At 45.7% G+C, this 22717-nt stretch overlaps 1 protein-coding gene across 4 annotated transcripts; it reads right to left on the bottom strand.

Moving 5' to 3' along the window:
- Positions 1-747: 747 nt before the first annotated feature.
- eml2 (EMAP like 2) lies at positions 748-21448 on the bottom strand. Of its 4 annotated transcripts, none has more exons than XM_068584769.1 (22): positions 21186-21448; positions 15267-15497; positions 15057-15174; positions 14845-14946; positions 9459-9487; positions 8729-8858; positions 8324-8473; positions 7599-7668; positions 7241-7351; positions 7035-7130; positions 6775-6909; positions 6587-6686; positions 5931-6085; positions 5586-5711; positions 5363-5494; positions 5167-5234; positions 4277-4365; positions 4100-4197; positions 3590-3677; positions 3150-3245; positions 2851-2981; positions 748-2110 (listed from the first exon to the last, which is right to left on the bottom strand). In XM_068584769.1, the coding sequence occupies exons 1-22, from the start codon at positions 21256-21258 to the stop codon at positions 1988-1990; spliced, it is 2451 nt and encodes an 816-aa protein (XP_068440870.1). In that variant the 5' UTR covers positions 21259-21448; the 3' UTR covers positions 748-1987. The 4 variants fall into 4 exon arrangements, with proteins under 4 accessions (XP_068440870.1, XP_068440871.1, XP_068440872.1 ...); XM_068584770.1 differs by having other exon boundaries at positions 15276-15497; XM_068584771.1 differs by lacking the exon at positions 21186-21448 and adding an exon at positions 18661-18754.
- Positions 21449-22717: the final 1269 nt, after the last annotated feature.

The following is a 22717-nucleotide window of genomic DNA, read 5'->3' as shown; positions in this document are numbered from 1 at the left end:
GGTTGCACTGTTAGTGGTTGATATCAACACAACTCATGAAACGCACTCAAAGAAAAACAAAACTGGGCTTTTTTAAAATCCTGTTTAGGCTGCACTGTCTTAAAGGATCTTCACACAAAGCTTCTGAGCACATCTGATGTTCATGTTTTGGTTTATTGCGAGGCGCACTAACCTCTCCATCCTCTCATCCAAGGAGGTGTTGACAGACACCGATGTGACGTGTCAAACCCAGGAGTCCTCTTTGACCTTTGACTCCCATCTCCCCACTTGTTACTTTGCTCTAAAAGCACCACGGAGCAATGCATTGTGGTCAGCGGGCTGCTGTGAGAAGACGCTGCTGCTCGTACATCTTCTACAGAAGGTCAGAGAGGACAGTGTCGTTATCCCCACGTGGTTTCTTCCTAGTCACATTACAGAATCGTTATTCAGTGTCAAGATAAAGAAAAAGATGATTTATTGCAGGTCGCTGAGCCGCCTGAGAGCCCTCGGTTCCCCCCGAGTGACCTGGGTATTTAAACCAGCAACCTTCGGCAATACGCGGACCCTTCTCTCCACGCATGTTGACTGTCAATACATCATAAAACTGTCACCACAACATCCTCCCTCTCAGCTCATCATCATAAACTGTTTTAGGGATATCACAAGTGTTCAACTGATTAATGAATGGAGTGCCAGGCACAATAAAGACATAAAGAATAACTTTATCACCCGATATGCCTGACTCAAAGGAAGACAAAGGGCCTGCACTCCGTAGCGCTTGGGTAAAAACTTTATTAACAAAACAGAAGAAGGCAAAGCACAGCTGAAGCTCACGGCACAGCAGCCCACAGCAACCCTCCTGTCGGCCGCTAAAGGTGCCACAAGAAGAAGGAAAATCACAACATCCATTATCGTTACGGTTAAATATTAAAATAACACAGCCACTCGGATATACTGCATAATATATATATTCATATAAATTTACTCTATAGACCTTTTGCGACATTAACAGCATCTACAGGACAGCCACGGTCATGCTCATTCTCTTGCATTGCAGCGCCATCTAGTGACAGTAGTAGTACAATCAGAAAGGGGGGGGGGGTTAGTCCTTTTATAATCTGTAATCCAATCTGCACCTTAAGGGTTTGGAAATCGGGCTGAGGGGGTGGAGATGCATTAGATGGCAAGGCAATGGGGTTACAGTACGGTTTAAAAAGGGGACACCACCCATTTTAACAATGATATGATGCAGATATTACAAGAGCTCTGCTCACACGTTTGAACCCCACATTTTCAAATCAGGCACACTTTACGTCGCCTTTCTGCAAACCAAGCTGCTCTTTTATAGATGTACACACACACACATGCATTTCCGCTGGTTTCAATCAGTAACTGGTTTTTGGCCAACTGATTTTTATACTTTATGGAAACCAAACGCTGCTGGGCAGAGTCAGAGAAATACCCTCATATTAAAGCCCTTCCATAACAAATGCAACCCTAACTGCGCATCACGCATCCAACTCAACCGTGAAGTGTACGCGTCATCAAGGAGCTGAAACGTGCAAACTCACTTTAAAATAGGTGGTTTCCCCGTTAAAGGGGTTAAGATAAAGACAGTCGAGGCACAGTCAGTGCTAACGCTGACTCACAGGTTCACTTTGCTCACCGCCTGCAGCTCCCAGCTGGGTCGGTGTTGCAGTAGTCTATCATTTTATTTGGGTGGGTGGGGGGGTGGGGGGTTTACTTCCTGCTTGGCAACAAGTCACTTTCTCTACATTCTATTACCGAACAACAGGACACTAAATTATATTTCATCATTTACAATGACACATTTCATCCGGTGTGACATCTGTGGGTCAAGTTGCGTTTGTGTTTTTATTATTATTATTATTATTATTATTTCCAGTAGGCACAGTGGACAGACTGCCCCCTGGTGGCGCAGGAGGAAAGAACAGTGAAGAGGCGGAGGACGCTGGTCCTGAGGGAAACTGGAGATGTGGGCATTCGCCTAGAAGCCCCACTGCAGGATGCTGGTGTCTTTCCCTCCGGTGGAGATCAGGTGGCTGTCGTCGTGCAGGAAGGCAACGTTGGTCACGTGACTGCTGTGGCCGCCGCACTCGTGGCTCAGAGCCTGCGGGCGTCGGCGGGCAGAGGGATGAGTTGGTTAGTCGGATGCTACGAGGTGAGGGTCCATATTGACCCGCTGCACTCAAACGCTCAACTTCAGTCGTTAATATCACGACGGTCATCAATTAAAAAACAACTTTTGTCTTCTACCCAATGTTGAAACATGTGGGGCTAGCATGCAGAGACATATCTCCCTCGGAATGATTGAAATAACAGTAAAACTTCAGCTGTGCAACACTAACAATGAGCATAAAGGATTGGAAGGTAAAATAGAAAAACTGTCGCTTTCTGCATCAGTTTTCATGCAGCTTTAGTTTTAGTCACAACATTTGTGTCAAAGGAGTTTGCTTCCAGGGGAGATGTTAAACAATACCGACTTGTCGTAACTGTTTACAGCGTCTGAGTTTCTGTGCCAACGGCAGCAGCTCGTCTGAGACGGACCGTTAAGTTTACAGCTCCGCTTTTAACGGCTTCGGCTGAAAACCTGAACTTGTAAAAAAAAAAAAAAAAAGGGAGCACAAAATAAACACCTGGTAGCAAAAGGTGCGTATTAAAGGCCTGCTGGTGATACACAGTGGGAGCCTTGTGGCTGAGTATTGAGCCATTTCTGCTGAGCTTTCACTTCATTCACACCTCATCACAATGTGGCACAAGTGTAAAAAGGAAAAAAGTGCAACGTCTACGCAGTGCAGATCAACTGCGGCTCCTGCAATGTGTTGAAGGAAAAAAGAACACGTGACTGACCCTCGGTTGAGAGCACGGGAAGGAGAACAAGTGCACTTTGCCAAAGTCGTCGGCGGAGGCCAGCAGGGACCCGTCATGTGACCTGCACACGGCGTTGACGTCTGTGCCGTCTGCGCCGTCCGGCCAGACTCCTGAGAGAGAGAGAGAGAGAGAAGATTCAAGGCTGCACACATTTACCCAACAACACAACTGGAGAGTCAAAATGTTACGATATTACAAAATACTTGTTGGTTGTCTTTCAATGTGCACATTTGCTTGGTGCCGCTTCACAGACGGATTAAAAAAAAAGAGCCACTTACCGAAGGTGTTGAAGCTCAGAGTGCATGTGGAAGTGGCCCACTCCTGGTTGCGCACGACGTCCATGTTGGTCACATGTTTACCACTCGACGCCTCCCCTAGAAAAACAGAAATGAAAATCAACGTTACCGGCCGACAGAGCTGTAGTCTTTAAATTTAACTCCAAGACACCCACAATGTTTGAGCTGCAAGCCAGCTGGAGTTTTCAGTTTCCAGTTGCTGTAAAGTTCCCAAACCATGCAGCACTTCTTCTCTCATGACGCCCTCTAGGGGTTTCTGGGTGTAACAGCAGCACGATAGCTGCTCACTCCATAGTTAAGTCTCTTGTTTAGTGTGTATTCTACAGTGTCACTTCAACATTTTCTCCATCGCTGACAGTTAACGTATCTGAAATCCTTTTAAATCGGCAATACAATGAAAGAGGAAGCCAGCGTGGACCTACAGAAGAGGATCTCGTAGTCTCCTGAGTTGGTGACGAGGTGCTGGCTGTCCACCGACCAGTCCACATGGGTGACGAAGCTGGAGTGGCCCTGAGGGGAAGGAGGAAGCTCCAGTTACCTTTAATTCTTAGAGAAAACTGTTTTTCCCAGCACGAAAAATAAATATTCTCATGCATGTTCACTTCTTCCCTAAAATTGCTTCTTGAATGAGACTTGGATTATCCAACATGACGTGTGTTTTGATAAAGTTTTGCTTGTTAAACAGGCCTCAAGACGTTTGAGGGGTGAAATGTTCCTTTAAAACTGAAAAGTAAAGCTTCTATTGTCTTTCTACTCATTGATAGGAAACCTTTATTTCAGTAGTCACAGGAAAGTTCAACAAAACGCTTCTTTATCATTCAACTCCACTTCAATAGAGTTGATAAAACTGACAGAAATACATCTTTAAAGCCGTCACACTGCTGAGCTCTGAGTTGAGACGCTTGCTTCTGTCTCAATGAACGCATACTCACGGTGCATTTGCCCACGCGGCTGTACTTTCGGCCGCTCTCCGTCACGGCGTAGATGTAAACAAAGTTGTCGTGAGAAGCGACGGCCAGGAAGTTCCCGTCTGAGGGCACGAGGAGCAGAGTTAACACGAGCGCGGCGGCTTGTGAGCGCCGACACACCAGCTGAGCCAGATGTTTTACCTGGAGAGTACTTGATGTTGGAAATGATCTCATTGCCGTCCGTGTGCATAGAAACAAGATCCCTGGTGTCAGTGTCCAGCACCAACCATCTGCAACACACACACACACACACACCAGAATTGTTAGAGAAACCCAAGACGATGTCTTATAATTGCTTTTGTCCAACCAACAAATGTTGTGACAGGTCTGTTTGGTGAAGATGGAAACAGTGACTGTTTGTCATTTTGCTCGTAAAGGAGTTAAACGTTTACTAATTTTTTCTGTTGCTTCACAAATCGACTTATCTTTTTCATACTAATTCCATTTCGAAAAGGAAACCGATTACCACATTACTCCTTTTTCGTCAAAGCGCAGTACAGACAGTAATCCCTCTTAAAGCAGCAGCCATGTAAAGCTATATAGCATAAGAAAGGGATTAGTTGTTAATCCCCTTCTTCCACAAAAATGTGTGTACATGCAGTTTTTTTTTAACATGAAGGAAATCGACTGCTTGTAGACGTGTTTCTTGTGCGTCGTGTTGACGGCCAGAAACCAGTGAGAACTTGTTTTTATTGGTTTACTCATTCAGTGAGGACGCTTATATCTGCTGCTTCTCTTCACGTCTAACTCTGAATTATTATTGGAGGAGTTTTATGTTCATTCTGTCCAGTTTGAAGAAATGCATCTGGATCATCATCATCATCATTTTGAGGAAAGCGTATTTATTGTAGAATTAGTACGTTAATAATTTATAAATATTGTTCAAATCCCTGCTGATGTATTAACTTCAATGCATTGGGACGACTGTCGAGCTACAATCCAGATGTTGGTGGGTGGAAGAGTTTTTTTTTTTTTGTCCATTGATAAAAAGGCTTTCGTGTTTAGTTTCTGAACTGAAACTGAGCCCCAACCTTCCCGTCATGGTCCCCACAGCCAGAACAGCGCCGCTGGGATGGAAACCCGCACACCTCCCTGGATCCTGCAGCGGAAAACAGGACGAATCAGTTTCTTATGACTCAGGATGGAATCGTCTCACTGGGGTTTCTCTCGTTGCCTTTACACCTTGATGCTAAAAAAGGCGCAATCTACATCCTGCTGCCAGCTAACCTCGATGGTCTTGCTCCACAGTGGCTGATGGGAGTTGGTGTCCCACAGGTGGACCAGTCTGTCCTGGGAGCAGGTGACAAACTGCTCCATGGAGGGATGGACGTCCAGACCCCACAGCTCATCCGTGTGACCCTGAAGCACATCACGAGCAAGTTCACACTACTGGCAGCACCAGAAGTGTGCACACAAAAGGATCATGGTGTGTGTGTGTGTGTGTGTGTACCTGTACAATCGGAGTTAAGGTATCGGGGAAGGCGGCTCTGATGATGGCGTTCTTGGTGGTCCCTACGAAGAGCTCTCCTGGTTTACCTTCGGCCAGCGCGCGGACCGGACCGAGCGGCTCGCCCACCTGGACACACACGGACACACACACACGGACACACACACACAAAGATGGAGCTCAGAGAAAATAGAACCAGGCCCACAATGTTAAAAAAAAACAAAAAAACTCTATGATAATGTCAAGAGAGACGTGATGCGTTACGATGCTTCTCTTGAAAAGTGACAAAAAGGATTTTTTTCTGTCTTCGTCTCTTTTGTCGTGCACGGGACGCTCCGTCTCCCTCACCTCCATGTCTGCCTTTTTCTTGTAGTCGTGGTCCCACAGCACCACCTTGCGGTCCTTCCCTCCTCCGGAGACCATGGTGCCGTCCTTCAGGACGCAAAGCGAGAAGACCCCGCCCTCGTGGGCCCCCGACACCACCTGGCTGATGCGGCTACCGCCTGCCGACCGGACAGGAAACACAAGCACAGACGCTGAGCTTCTAAGTCGTGATGAAGTGAAAGGCGGCATCTTTTCTCGGCTATGTTTCAGTATCAATAACTAGAAAATTGCTTATATTTTGCTGGATTTTTACAGATTGCCTTGCAAGCATACATGAACAGTTTCATACTTCAGTCTTCTGGTTGTTGGAGCCTTGATGTGTAAATATCTTGTGATCACTGTGATCCATTCAGCTTCTACAGCTGCGCTCCGAAGCGCTAACTTTTTCTTTTTTAACCTCGAGTCCATACTCATGACGTGGCTCATTGAACTTTGACCCTCTTGCTCATTTATCCGCAGTGCAAAGGATTGTGGGTCAGAACGGCCAGAAAAGCCTTGATGGCTTGCATACTGCAAAAAGAAACTAGGTGTAGTATTTTTGGGGGGCATAGTGCATTTGACACACTACGTTTTTTGGGACATACTACGTTTTTTGGGGCGTACTAAATAGTCATCAGTACCTTTGGCCCAGACGTAGATGTTTCCACTGGAGTCTCCTGTGATGGCGTCCCCGTTTTCAGCGAACGCAACACACAGCACGTACTTTGGCTTCTCGTGTTTCTGGAGAGAGAGAGAGAGAGAGAATGTCAACTTTATAGCACATTTTGTTGCATAATATTCATAATTGTCGGTGGCTACGATGTGGTACCTCGAATAAGCCTTGTTTCTTGGTGAGAGTGTTGCCCTCTACGGTCCAGAAGTTAATGTGAGATTTCCCGCAGGTGACAATCAGGTTGGCATCCATGGGGTGAAACACAGCGGCCAGCACAGAGTCGTTGGAGCACTGCGGACGCAGGAGGCGTGAGGATGCAATAAGGATGTAATGCTGCAACCCTGTTTTTGTCCATACTGGCGAGCCAGGAGATAAACTGTGTCAAAGGGATCTGGAGGTCAAAAGGTCAAGGGTACCTTGACGTCAGCCAGCTGCTTCTCCTTCTGCCAGTTCCAGACCGACAGGATGTGATCGTTGGCATCGTCCACGGCGCAGAGGAAGGTGCCGCCGTTCTGAGAGGAGAGACATATTCATTAAAGTACTCCAGCGGTGAGCAGCGGACAGAGCTTTGCTTTGAAAGTAAACTCTCCACGGCAAGCCGCGAGGCCGCGAGGCCGCTTACCGACTTGGAGAACGTCACGCAGGTGACCGCCCTGTCGAACACGCCCATGCCGATCACATGCAGCGTGTTGAGGCTCACAGAGTCCCACACGCGAACATGAGGCGCCAGCAGCTGAACGCAGGGAAGGAATCAGACGGAGAAACGGCGTCAGACGGACTCGTTAGACACAAAGACGTGGGATTAGAGCAGGAAAACACAAGAAAAAACACATCTGCTACCAAATCTAACGACAGCTTTTCTTCTGTTATTCGCCATCTTTTTTGTACCCGCTTTAAAAATAAACTGTGAAACTTGAGCAGTGAGTAAACCAGTGAAACTCTGTAGGAGGATGAATGCAAGCGATGGTTTTCCACAGTACCTTTCCGTCTTTGGAGTTGCCAGCCACCTGCCCCGTTGCGATGGTAACCATGTCAGGATGCACACTCAGGCTAGGACCAGAAAAATAAAGAGTTATTGCTTGATTTGACTTCTTTAAACACAGACTCTGGCTTTCATGGGAAAAAAAAAAAAAATGTAAATCCAAATGTAAAACTAGAAATAGCGCCTTGCAGTTGTAGTTTAGCGACACTTTGTCGACTCGTCGTTTGATCCTTTTAGACATTTAAGTGAAACTGAGACATCACGACAATGGGAAGGACGTGAAGTCACAGACGCCTTGACCTTTGACCTTTGACCACTAAGTAGTTTACGTCCGTCACCAGTGTCAACGTGTCGCTCCTCCGTCTAAGTAAATGTTTCCATATCCTCGTGTTATTCTAACGGGATACGATCACATTTTTGCAACCAGCGACCATATTTGGACTGGAGTGACATAGAGGTGCTGTGTATGGCTCCGGTAGTGACCTGTCAATCACAAGGTAGCCCCGCCCCAAAGCATACCCGGCATGGACCATCACGTACTAAATGAACATCACGCTGTATTGAAGAAGACTTGAAACTAGAGATTGAGACATAAACTCATGTTTACAATGTTTTCTAAAGGAATACATCAAGAGAGAAGTCGAGTCACTTTCTCATCGACTTGTATACGATCTGAGGAGTCGCCCCCTGCTGGTCAGTAAAGAGCATCGGCTTGATGCTCACCATTTGACGTCGTCGTTGTGGCCCAGGTAGTGTCTCTGCTGCTGCTCCTCGGTGTTGTACAGCACCACCACTGATGCGTTGAAGTAGACGATCTCACCTGTGGGCAGCAGGTAGAGGTTGCAGCGGCAGTCACGTCCACGGTAGCCATACCTGGGCCAGCTCCAGTTAGGGAACAAGACAATATTCAGATTTCTGACATTCATGCTCTTTAAAACACGGTGACAAACAGGAACGAAGCCTGAGCAGTTTTCACAGTCAGAAACCTAAAGCACACCTCTCTTCAGGTCGTGTTTAAAAACATATTTTACATCTAACACCAAATAACTACGGATGACTGAATGGAGTGTTTATTTCAGTTCCTCTCCATTTGTTCCTCTGCTTCCCGTTTCCCCGTCTGAAGGATACACCCACTGCAGCTTGAGCTTGCGGTCGGGTAGCGCCACCTTGTGGTCCACGCTGTAGCTCTCCTTCTGCTGGTCGGGGATGTGCATGGTGACGGGACGTCCTCGGAGGAACATCCGCACGTAGCCATCCTCTGGAGGGCAACGAGAACAGATAGCGGCTCGTTAGCCTTCCTCAGTGAAACAGAGCAGAATGATGCAAAGGTCCGAGGATTATGGGTCACCAGAGACCGTCAGTGACCTTCAAGCAGTACGGATCACTGTTTCAGATAAGGACGCAGTCTGTGGGTGACTTTGAGAAGAACCTTTGAGAAGCTAGAAGTCTTTGCCGTCTCTTCTGGCTAACACAATGAAGCTGAAGCAAACAGGACACACCCTCAGTTATAACTTCAGGGCTCAATATCTTTTAAAACCAGCGAGTTATTTATTAAAAATTCAGCTAACCGGCCTACAGTCTGTCACGTTCCTCTTTCTGAAACCTTTCACTGGAAGGTTTCCTCAACAATTCTCCGGCTCTTCAGTAATTCTAATGGGCGTTCAATATTTCTAATGGGGAATATTAAACCCTTCAAGAGCACTTCAAGGACTCCTGGAGGCCAGTTGAGTTTCACACATCAGAGGCTGCTCATCCTCTTATTGCTAATTAAAGTGTGACAGTAACGGGGTGAGGAGGAGACTTATATTACACACTCAGACGTAAACACACAAATAAAAAGCAGCAGCGCTCCTCTTACCGGCATTGAATGTGCATTCTTTGGATTTGCTGAAACAGGAGAAGAAAAAGAAGAGAAAAATTTAAAATTAATGACGTTTTTTTCTGTAAAAGTTGAGCACCACAAGAAGATAAAGTGTCTGGCGGTCATTCGTAATGTAAAAAGCAATAATGGAAGTACCAGCAGGCACATAAGACAACACAGAATATATAAGTAGTATTTTACAAAGCTCTGGAGACTTTGCGATCCAATAAGATGAATTATTAATTCTCAGCGCTCAGTTTCACATTGACTGGAGTCAACAGGTACATCAACATGGATCTTTCTAACGTGAAGCATGCACCAAACTTGTGGAAATGGATGATGACGCATTTTCTAAATCAGATTTTTTTCCAAAAGAAAAAGAAACATCAAATAATTTCTCCTCCCCGACGGCAACAACACTTGTCAATCAAAGTGCCGACTCTTTAACGCAGGCTGGTAAAGTGCGTCTTTGATCAGCAGACGCAAAGTAAACCGGCAAGTCTCAATATTTGTGTGTCCACACATGGATGGAGACGCAGTGTCAGCAGAACACACAGCGAGCGTGGCGCTCAGCCAGCGCGTGACATCATGGAGGACGCAGGAAGGTTAAAGTCTTCATACGACAGCGTCTGAATGACATCGCTGAGTCCGAACATTCAGATTCAGAGCTGTCAATCAAACCCTGGAGCAACAGCTGTTCCTGAGTCAGCCGTCCGTGGACCAGGACGCCGTCAACCAATCAGATTACCGTCAGGACGCTGAAGACAGGTGGACATCACCAAAGCAACAGCAGTAAAAAAGAAAAGTAAGGCTTGATAAGATGAGGGAAATTGCCGGCTTGTCTCTTGCTGCCTGGCAACAGGAGAGCCGGGGAACGATGGGTTTACCTTTCCAGAGGACGCGATGAAGAGGATTTGAAAGGAGGCTTTGTACACGTTTCCATGAGGAAGGAAGGAGACGCATTCGTCAAATTAGACAGCGGGTTTTGAACAACTCCCAACACTCAACAGGACACCTTCAAGCACCAGGTGTGTCTTCTTCTCCTGACATTTGTTTAACAGGGAGTTCCTTACTTGGAAAAGCCCCTGAGCTTGTTTGCCACAATGTGATGAACAAGTCAATATGAGACACAGCGAAAGAGAATAATCTTCTGTCACAACAGATCAGAGCTTGTTCGTGTGTCTTTGAACTCAACACAAAGCAAGGAGTGAGCAGGCGGCTGATCTGAGGACAGAACTGGTGTGTGTTGTGTTTCTGGACAGCTGGAGGCCAGCGGGCCTCTCTTAGTAACCACATAAAGGCCTGTTTGTCTCTTGAGCTCTGGGTGTGTGTGTGTGTGTGTGTGTGTGTGTGTGCTCTGCCAGGAAGATGAGGCGTGGCACAGTCCTATCCAATGAGGGAACCAGATTAATTCAGACCAGTAATTAGTGCGGGGGGGTACGCTGGGTAACTGGCAGTGGGACAGAGCAAATAACTGCAGATCTGCTAAAATCATGCGTCTGCAGTCTCGGTCACAAGCTTTCCAGGCCGAGCACAAACAGGCCTCTCATTAACATGCGTGGCACAGAGTGTATTGTTGCCGTTTTTCTGCCCGCCTGCACTCTGAAAACTCATTTGGTTTTGTGTTCGAACCAGAGGGCACTAATGAGCAGCCAAGGAGCCGGCAGGGTTCCCCTGGGAAACCTTTCCAACTGCAGACAGAAACTAATTAATGTGCCGGGCTTCTCTGAATAAAAGACACATGAGCCCGTCCTGCAGCTCAGCTGGGCTTCAGGTGGCGCTGTAGAAATATAGATCACTAAATGCATTTTTTTTTAAACATTTTTACGATTGAGGCGTTCAATTCAAACCGAGATGTGGAAGCCTCTGAAGAGCTGAAGTGTTTCTCAAAGATCTGAACGTGACGCCGCTCTGAAGGCTCAAATTCAAGCTTTTTGTCCGTCGCCATCTTGTTTTTTTCCAGCAAGAAGTAACTTGAAAACGGTGGAGCTAAGTACAATAGATTGCTAAATAAGACCCAAAAGGGTTACGATGAACTTTCATGAACTAAAAATACTCTGAAAGGGTTTACAAAAACATTTCCATGGTAGCTGTCAATCACCCTGTAGCCCCGCCCTGAAGCATCCCCTGCATTATAGTCTATTTTACCCTAAAAGGACCACAACTACTAAATGGTCATGCTGTATTAAAGAAGACTTGAAACTGAGATTGAGGCATAAACTTATGTTTATGATGTTTATTGAGGGAATACGTCAAGAGAGAAGTAGAGTCATTTTGTCATAGACTTCTACACAATCTGACTTTTTGCAACCGGACCCTGCAAGTTTTCATATTTTTGTCTGGTATTTCATGACAAGAGATGCTTCATCGTTGTAACTGATCAGCATCTCCCGGTCACATTAAGCACTTTACTGCAGTGATGGACGATGTGGCCAAGCAGCTTTTATGGCCCTCTGAACTGTGGCCGCTGTGGGAACAGTCAAGCGCACGTCCATTTCCTGCTCCATTATGACTGAACTGCTGCTGTGGTGGTTTTTTTTAATGGACACAAACGTATCTGATCAACAAAACATCCACTAACAGACTCATCTCCTCTTCGGTGACTGTGGCATCAGACAAAAACAAAGATCTCTTCATCTTTTCCTCCATTAGAATTTGCATTGTCAATGTTATTTATGCCAGAGGTTGAACCTTGTTTACTCTACAATGGCTATCTAGATACGTGCATTCATTCAAATTGATTTTTTTTAAATATTTCAGGGGGGAACATGATGGAAATCTCTTCCTCAATCATCGCCTTTGCATAAATTCAAACCTCTATATCATAACTTAACTTTGTACAATGCCCTTAGATTTAAAAAAGGTTTAAATCTAAATTCAAATGCTGTCATAGTGATGCTAAGCTAGTGTGAGTGAGGCAAAAGGCTTTCGCTGCAGAGGTGAGGTCATGATGTTTGTTGCATGTTAAACAGGAAGTCCAATCAATATTATCAGAGTATTTGCAAGCTGAGCAGAATATGTAATTGGGAACGTCAGTCACATGGCGGGATCAGCCCTGTCTGTGATCTCAGTGCTGCAGGGTGTACTCGAATGTAATAAAACAACCAATTAAATGCAAAATCTTTGGAAAGCGTTTTAAATAAATGTTAATCAAGGAACACATGTCCAACTTCAACCAGTACTTTAAGAGCAGCAGGTCTGTCCTGCCAGGATCACTTAGATCTAACACAACCACTGCTGAGCACAGTGAGACCAGTCAGCTGTCGCTGCACATTTACTCATCCCGTGTGTGTGTTTCATAACAAGAAAGAAATGCAACACGTTTGTTTCACATCATTAGAAGCCCGTAGACAAAAATGTCAGTGATGACACTTAAAGAGAGAGAGACAGACAGACAGACAGACAGACAGACAGACAGACAGACAGACAGACAGACCTTCAGTAAGGGAGCCACTTAAAAAACATTTAAAATTATTACGTTTTTCCATAAGTATAACTCTTTCCTGTTTGAGCTGCACACCAATGACTAGTCCTTCTAGGAAGACGTGGTTCAGTGTTGCCGTTAGATCTTGTGTTGTGTTCAGGCTGCTAAGCCGCGGCCGCTCCCAGCGGCCTGCAGACACAACCGACCGCATCCAACAGAGCTTCATGAAGCAGACACAACTTCCTCTGGAAGCCAGAGCCACGCAGTACAGGAAACCGCCTTCACACTGAAATAAAGCCCCAAAACCTAAAGATGGTGGGGCTTGAATGCTCTTTTTTCTTTTTTAGAAACATAGCTTTCATTGTGAAACCTGTAATCTATTCTTCTACAAGTCAAAGAACCAATAAAGGGTTAGCTGGAAGGCAACTAAAGTACTTTTCCAACACACTGAACTTCATGCTGTTGAATTTAAAAGCAGCAACTGTTTTTATATGCTCTATTCTTTCCTTTACAAAACACAGTCATTTACTTCATGCCTGTGGAATCACTCATAGGAGCTTAATACTTCCTCATGTACAGAGAAGCTTCATCAGTAAACCTTCTCAGTCCATCACTGACAACCTGTCGTAAAGGAACTCTTTACCTGGACGATCTCTTCATGGCTGCAAGCTTCTCCGTTACTGTGACAGTTAACAGCGGTGAGCGGCGTCCTGAACAACAGCAACACACTGACTTCCTGCTTCACTGAGCAAACTTTTAGCTCGGCCTGGTGGGGCCCCGGCATCCAATCAGAAGGCTCGTCCTGACTGCGCAGCCCCACGACCCGCCTCCCTCTGCACAGTTACAACACCTCCTCCCCACCCTCCCTTTCACCAGAGCTGAGGGAAAGCTGATCCATCAGCAGAAAGACAGGAGAGAGGGAGGAGAGAGAGGGAGGAGAGAGAGAGAGAGGAGTAGGGGGAAGGAAAGCAAAGAAAGCGTATAATAAGAGAGAGAGAGAGAGAGGAGAGATAAGACAAAAGGGAGGTTCAACTGTTCATGAGCAGAAAGAAAGAGTGGTACAGCGACCAAAACATGAAGAAAAGAAGCGATGAAAGACAAAAACAAAAAAAAGGAGGAAAAAAAGACAGAGAACTAAAAGATAAAATCTCTAAAAGGTTTGTTTCTAGATTATAAGTGACCTGTGTGTGTGTGTGTGTGTGTGTGTGTCCTCAAGATACTGCACCAACTCTCAACTGTATTTTGATGGCTAAATCTAGCTCACTAGATTTAAATGGTTTACTAAAGTGAAAGTAAGCTTCTTAAACATAAAAATGAACCTGAATGTTAATTCATTCACATCTGGGCTGTTTGTGCTGGTTCCAGACAACAGGGACAATTTCCATTGTACATTATATGTCTGAGTAGCAGCAGCTTCAAAGAGGGAAACTTCACCTCCTCTGCGTGGATGTCCAATCGATACCTCACTTCCTGCAACACTGACCAATAAGGACGAGTTTGCAGCAGTGCGATCCTGCTGTTCTTCCTGCATCCAGCGCCGACAGTCGGACGCAAGGAAGGACGTCCTCGTTATCTTTCCTCGCATTGCAAACTACAAAATGGCATCCCCAAAAAGATGTTATGATAGAGGAGACATGCACAGTGTCAGCTGTAGCCATGAGGAAGCTCTCCGTCTTCTTCTTGCAGCCTCTGACTCATCACACTGGCTGACCGGTGTGTCTGTCCACAGACACAGAGACTGAGCGGAGAGGGAAGACGGCTCATTAGAACAACCTGATGCCAACCACTGTGAACTTCTCCACGTCTCTGCTGATACACCAACGCGGTTTCTGGGCCTGTTCGGAGCCAAAAGAAGCAGTTTGGTTTTCACGGCCTCGTCGGGTGCAGCGCCGGGCAGCGAGGAGGTGTTGACGGGTATCGGACCAGGCGGCGTACAAACATCCGCACGAGGCCGCTTACCTTTTGCCTCCCGAGGAGCTGCTGGAGGAGGTGGTTCGACTCCGGCTCTCCGCTCCCATCTCCCTCCTCACGAGGGTGAGACGCTCTGTGGACATGCTCTTCCTGAAGGTGAGGAAACACAGAAGAGCAGTTGAAGTGTCAGTGTGCTCTTTACTCGTTTTAACCCTCCGTTAATTTCCCTGATTAGACAAAACATTTTGTGTCGTTCTTACCTCTTAATGGACTGCAGCGTCTCCTTTTTAGGAGAGGACGGGGAGGAGAGGAGGCGCTTCTGCTGAACGTAGCCGTTGCTCAGAGGCTTGGAGGGGAGAGCCTGCAGGAGCTGGCGCACTGAAAGGGAACAAGTTGTGATCAGCTGCAGCGAGGCGAGAGGGCTCGACGGGCCGCCACGCATTGTGGCACGACTTCAGTTCCTCCATTACCTTTCTTACCCTTGGTAGGCGGCGTCGAAGCCGTGGCGGCCAGGGGCCTCCTCGCGGCGGCTCCGGGCTTGGCCCCCGGGCTCTGGTCCTCGCAGTAGCCCAGGCGGCGCAGGGCGTCGGCGAGGGCGGACTTCAGCAGCTGGATCTCGTCCTCCTGCAGCTGCAGCTTCTGCTCCAGGTGAGAAACCCGGTCCTCCATGTCCATGTTGCTGCCGGCCGACACCGTGTCATCTGGACCAGAGAGGGTTGGAGGTTTAGGTCGGTGCTGCTGGGGCGTGATGGGCAACGAGTTTCTTATGAATATAAAAACACAACGTGGGGACTACTACAATTAAAAATATCCAGATGAGCCTCCTGAATTTGCACCTGAAGATGGTGGCAAAACTTGTATTCCTAATTGCCAACGCAGCCTCTTTAATAAAATAAATAAATGAATAAATATGACCCATTGTCATCGAGATGCCGTTTATCATGTGACCTCTGTTTGGTGACATGTGATGAGGTCATTTGCAGTTGAATTCTTTACTTGACAAATTTTACGACAGATTTGCACAGGATGAAAATCCCAAACAGAAATTATTACAAATTACAAGAAGTCCCAAAGTTACACTGGACATGTGCAGACAGGACTGTCGATGGAAAAGACGTAGTTCAGACTGACCAATGATAGATTGTATGCACTTGCAGTGCTGAAAGAAAACAGCTGCTTTAGAGTTCCTCAGGTGGCAGCAGAGCAGCAGGAAACCTGACTGGTTTTAATAATTTAGACTCTGTACGAGCGACAGAAGGAACACAACACCAAATACCATGTTGACAGCTTGAGAGAAGAAAAAGGGATGGAGACAGACACACACACTTCGCCCTGTGCGATGCATCCTCATGCGTTCAGATTTGAGCAGGAGGTTTGCAAATTATTTGTTCAAATCATTAGTTCATATTGTTCGATCATTTTGTTTATCACAGGACATTAATGTCGCTGCTGGTTTGTAATATTAAAAAAAAAAAGTTTTTGCAAATGACTAATGGTGAAGGGAATGCATTCAAAATGTATGCTAAGAAATCCTGATCGTAAACATTAATAATGACAAGAAAAACATCAGCTGAGGCTGTCATCAAACATAACAAACATTATGTTTCAACAAAACTTGCTAAACTTGATATGAAATATATAAAACACACACAAAGCAAACAAGCTGCGGTTGACTCCAGCGCCCTCACGTCCCTCATCTTTCATTCCTCTCAGATTGAATTGAAGTCTTTACAGCCGAATCGTCCACCGGCCTCACGCCCACAATAATGACATCACTAGAGGCCCTGCTAGATTATCAAAGGCAAACTGCCCAGGGCGGATTATTAATCTGTGGCCCACATTAACAGATTACAGCCTGATAATGAAACAAGATTCTGGGTTTGGACGGAACGTCTCGACTGCTCACGCATCCCACATTTTAAGCCCCGGTCCGTCCGTCAGGAAGTAACAAACCGTTTTCTATAATTTAGACTACAGTCACTGCCATGTTCACTTATTCAGGCATCACAGAAACACCTACAGGTTGTGTCTCAGGCTGCAAGACATAAAACCAACCACTGACTCACACTTTCAATTATAGTAGTAACTTTAAAACGTGCAATAAAAGAGCACTGTACCGGGTCACACTGCTCCAGCGCGAGCCAATGCGACGCTCCCAGCATGCATCAGTCCTGCGCAGTAAGCTGAGCCCGGTTGGGCACAGAGAGGACTGTTGTGTTGTAACTGTATCACATCTTTCACTCAAATGAGACCGAGCCGAAAGGGAAGTGCAGCTTCAGATTTACATACAGACATCAAGCTAAAGGCAGATTAGCATGGACCGGCTGCTAAATGTCAGATTATTTGAAGCATTCCTCATCATTTCCTTAAATGTTAGCTCATCTATCTCATGTTTGAGGGGTTTATCAAATGAGATTTTCTTTTTTCTTCAGTTAGGGACCCCAAAAAAAACTATGAAACTCATCCGAGGAGAAGCAATGCTTTGTAGCACACTTAGCTTCTGGCTAATTTCTGTGTGCTCCTGGGCAGGAGGACACAAACAGTAATGCCGCTGACGCAATTAATACTACAAGTTCAAACTAAAGTAAACACTCAACTAAAATTATACATTCAAGCACTTGCCAGCTTCTTCCTTTGAATAACTTCCTGCTATTGTATGATAGCGATTCGCAGCAAGGCAGTCATGTAGCGATTCCAACTCTCTTAATTGAATTAATTAATTAATTAAGCCCATTTTTTTACACAATTTCTCATTATAGAAAGCAGGCAAGGCCTGAGGGAGAGAGAGAGAGACAACAGATTGTCGGTGGGAGGAGGAAAGGGAACAGAGGACTCATGCTGAGAGAAACGGAGGAGAGTGATTCAACTTTAGCTGTATCGCAGCCACGTTCTCGTTCACCCGAACCGCCGGAAAATGGTTTGAACAGAGACGCCGAAGGAGGAGGGACAGGTCATGAAGAGTCTGAAGCAGCTCAATACACTCGTTAACAAGAATACTACTGGATTCATAGTACTGCAGTAACTTCTACACTGTTTAAGTGGCGTTGTGAGAAACTTCTGAGCACATTCCTTCTGCAGAAAACTGTTCATCAAATCAACTAATTGATGAGTCGTATTCAGCATGAAATGTTCAACATGCGCTGCAAAGCTGCAGGTTTTATGCTTAATATGTTTATTAACGGTTCTGTTTGGTGTGTGTGCGTGTGTGTGTGTGTGTGGGGGGGGGGGTTCTCTTTCAGCCTGGTGCATCGTTATAGATGCAGCGATGCACTGGAAAAAAAGGCAGAGAAGAAGAAGACTGCTAGCAACTAAACATGAATGATGTGAACAATGCAGGTCGCACGCACAAACACACTTTCTCTACCGTTTAAACCCAATGGAATACAGAAAGCAAAGCCCCTGCTGTGGTGCTTGAACACCATTACATAAAGACACGAAACAGAAAAGAAAGATAAGGATGACAGGAGAGAAAAGAGAAAGAAAAAGATGGAGAGATCAGCTGGGTTCACCTTCATGTCACGAGCACTCTCAATTTGCCCTTGATTTATCACACACACACACACACACACACACACACACACACACACACAGCTCTCAAGTGTTACTTAAAACCCAGCTGACACGAGGCCCATGCACAGACATGGCTGCTATCCGAGAGTCACAGGGTGAAGGATGGAGGGAGTAAAAGGAAAGATGGAGAGTATATGGATGATGAAATGCAGAGGTTGTGTGTGTGGGGGAAAGAGAGATGCTGCCAGAGAGAAAGAGAGAGAGAGATGGAGGTCAGACGCAGGGCAATGAGTGCATTGGCGGCTGCTGTGGTCTTCATGGTGCAGTGAGGTGATGAGACTGGTCTGGTCCTACCTGTCATTGTGAGTACGTTACACTGGTCCCTCCTCCTGTCAGTCAAACAGACGGTCAGTCCACAGCACAGTCGGTCAGCTTTTTCACTCTTCTTCCCCCAGAGGCTTCCTGGACTCAGACTCCCTCCCTCCCCTCCCCGTCTGTTATCACTTGCTCTCTCTATAACACACACACACACACACACACACACACACACACACACGTTTACTAACTCATATCCCGCTCAACCACTCCCTCCTCCACTCTCTCCCTTGCTTCCCAAGCCACTCCCTCTTTATCACCCCCATCCTTTATCCTCTTTCTTCTCCTCCTTCCAGGGAGGACACAGGCAGAAGGGGTGGAGCCTGGCTCAGGGCCACATGCGCACACACACACACACACACACACACACACACACACACACTGCACCAGCATCAGTACAGCCAGGCACCACCAGGAAGAGATGCTGCAAAGCCAGACTCAAGGATCAATAGTACACGCGCACACAAACACACACACACACACACACACACACACACACACACACGCTGAACCTGACTGTTTAGCAATGTGAGTGTTCTCAGAGTTCACAGAGATCTTGTTTAACCTCATACAAGGAATCCAGTTGTGTGATGAGAGCACTCAGCGTGCACGCCCTGCTGCCACTAAATTAAATTAATTAAAGAGAGTGAAACACAAACTGCACCGAGAAAGCTACAGAAGCAGCAACAACGGCTCACACGTCCTGCAGACACTGAACACGACAGTGTGTTCTCCATCTTGAGAGGGGGAGCCTGGCTTAAAATAAATAAAATAAACAAGATTGAGAAGCCTTTTTTCACACAGATCTGTAAGTTGACTTTGGTATAATAAAAAAAAGACATTTCTAAAGTGGGTGGAGCTCGTCCTGAGGTTTGCTTTATGCTTTTTCTGGAGTTTACTTCAGTGGGGTCATTTAGATAAAGGACTCATTTTATTGCCCTCCACAGACATAAAACCTGCACCAGAGTTGGTTGAGGAGCAGATTTTATTAACACTGCTGGTCTCTGCTTACAGGGAGAGGACACACAAGCAAACAACACAAAACTAAAAGGAAGGAGGAAGCTGCAGAGACAGAGACCCGTGTGCTGCACAGACTCTCTGTTATCTCCAGCATGAAAAACACCTCGGCGCGGTTTCCCCTCCTGACTTCCCGGTGTGCGGTTGCACTTTCACTAAAAAGGCACATAAAGAACAACACGTATATGTCATAATTCAACACTAGATTGCTTCAAGGCCGTCATCTTCATGGTTTTTACCCCACTGTCATCCAGATCCTTTAGCGAATAACTTTGGGTCTCCCTGAGCTCCGGATTGACCTCTGACCTCTGAGTGGAAGAAGGCCTCAAAAACAATCTTCTGTGAGTGTCAGCAAAACCTTTTCTTATACCTTACAACAAAACCCAAACCACCCTAACCCTTGCAGAAATAAGGGGGCGGCTGATCCCTCACTGCAGGACCAGCTGTCACTCGACAAGCCGCCCTGGGAGGCTTTGGACCACAGCACATACCACCCGTCCACCCAGCGGTCTGCACACCTGTCGCTCAATATGGCTGTCTGGTTTCTCGGGGATCACGGCTCCAGTTTGTGTGCATTAATTGTTTTCTCCAAGCGATCACGCAAAGAGTTTTAAATGGGAATTCACTCCGAAACAGAGACAGAGGTGCTACTTGATGAACAGTCATCGTCACCACCACAGATATGATCGGTCCTACAGACGCAGCAGCAGTGCATTTGCATGATATTTGGAAAAGCAGGATGTGATATGGATACAGAGACTCCAGGCCGCAGCGGGAGAAAAGCGTCTGAAACTGACGACTGGCCAACAGAGAGCACCATGCATGTCCAAAACCAGAGACTGTGGACCACGTCCTGCAACGCTGCGATCAGAACGAGTTTCCCATCCATAATAACAACCGCCATCCTCCCAGCGCCTGTTGTGTGCGTGTGTGTGTGTGTGTGTGTGTGTAGGTGGTGGGTCAACAAGACATGTGTTTTGAGTGCATGACTTCAAATACATCTGAGGCAAATGACACAGACCTCAATGAGCTCATTCAAATTGTTTTAGCTGTAACACAGTATAACACATTTAAATCAGAGGCTAAAAGTGGTAAAAAGAAAAAAGAAGAAGGGAAAAAAATACTTTAAAACATTTTTTTTTAAATGTAATCAAGCCAGTGTTGCAATATTGAAGATGAAATGACGATATAACAGCAGATTGAATGACGTGCAATGCCTCCATCGGGCTGGCTTGAGTGACTGACGGGCAGGTGCGTGTTTCTGTCTGCAGCCTCTGCGCCGAATGAACGTCACGGACAATAAATGCGTGTGAAAGCGGTTCAATTCGTGCACACATTTCGGGGCGCCCTGCACGGTTATTTCACAATCAAATCATCTGTGTGTGCGCGTGTGCGTGTGTGTGTGTGTGTGTGTGTGTGTGTGTGTGTGTGTGTGTGTGTGTGTGTGTGTGTGTGTGTGTGATATGAGAAGCAGAGAGCTCCCTCACCGTTGTTGCAGTACTGTAGCAGCAGGTTGGTGCTGTCATACAGGCTCCCGCACGAAGCGATCCTCTCCGACATTCCCTCTCCTAGTCCTTTCCTTTCTCCTCGTCTCCTTTGTCCTCCGTATAGTTCTCCCCCTCTCCGTCTCTTCTTCGCGCCGTCACCTCCTTCCTATCTCCACCTCGCTCATGAACGGACAGACACATACACCTTTACCTGCTACCCAGCTCGCGCTCCCCCCACCACCCGCTACTCTCTCCCTCTCCTGCCTCGCTGCCAGCGTTAAGCTGCACGCTGCACATAACACACTTCCGCTTGTGACTTTCATAATAAGAGCAGCAACGAGGGGTGCAACGTAAGGTTTATAATATATTTTAAAGAACAATCTTAAGTATGTTCCCTTAAACATGATCTAAACAATATTTAAATAGTAAGTGCAATTTAAATAGACTTTTACTACAGCTTCACTTAATAATAATATAAAAAAATGCTTCAAATACTTAAGTCACAACTTAAATAACTGTCACACACTCCGTGGTAGTGGAGTGTGTTAAGATAAGATAAGATAGTCCTTTATTAGTCCCTCTGTGGAGAAATTACAGTATTACAGCAGCCCGTATTCACAGATCAAGTAATATAAGTAAACAGTAGAACAGTAATAAAAACACAATTAAAAAATTAAACAGTAAAACACAAAAATAGAAATATAAAAATTGAATAAAATAAATAGTAAAAAATGTGTAAGTATTGCACCAAAAAGAGTTCAAGTGTTCTCATCAAATTCATATCTTAATAATTCCTTCTATTTTTCACATTGGTTGTGACATTGCATTTCACCATTATTTCCCAATTAACCTGAACAATATATATATATATATATATATATATATATATATATATATATATATATATATATATATATATATATATATATGCTATTCCCCGTAGCAACTGTGCTAATCATTACAGTAAAAATGTATATTAGTTCAGCAATTAATTCACTCATGTTTTGGGACGACGCTCAAGGGCCTTTATTCTGACAAGACACCGTCGACTTCCGGTAAGTATTGTACGTGATACTCGTCAACTTGATGAAATATCCTCGCCTGCCCTGCGTACCGCTGTTACTATAGCAACAGCCTCTCCACTGGCTCCGGCTCCTGGTCGGTGGAGGGAGAGAGACGAGTCTGACTGAACACATTGCAGTTTTTTATGCAAATGACACCGGAACTGCTCGAGTCGGTTGTAAACACACGTATTGCACGTCTGAAGCTGAGGTTTCTGACGAGAGAAAGGTGATCCCCATTGTCGCTGCTGGCTCATGAATAATTCATTGAGCAACGGTGTGAGACACACGTGTTCGTAATTGATGCGAAACCAAAGACTATTTAGGCAACGCGGGATGTTAACCCCCTGCACAGTTTTGTTTGTTAAAGTAAACAATATAATGTTAATATTAGAATGACGTTCTACTTTTAATGTGTAAAAAAGCAGAACAATAACTAACATACATTTTCTGTAGATGAGAATAATACTA

The sequence above is a fragment of the Clinocottus analis genome, unplaced genomic scaffold (genome assembly GCF_023055335.1).
Source record: "Clinocottus analis isolate CAN_PGR_092001 unplaced genomic scaffold, fCliAna1.0.p SCAF_2, whole genome shotgun sequence".
NCBI classification, from domain to species: Eukaryota; Metazoa; Chordata; class Actinopteri; order Perciformes; family Cottidae; genus Clinocottus; species Clinocottus analis.
Note: the sequence above shows the minus strand (reverse complement) of the source record. Positions and strands in the feature narration are given on the sequence as shown.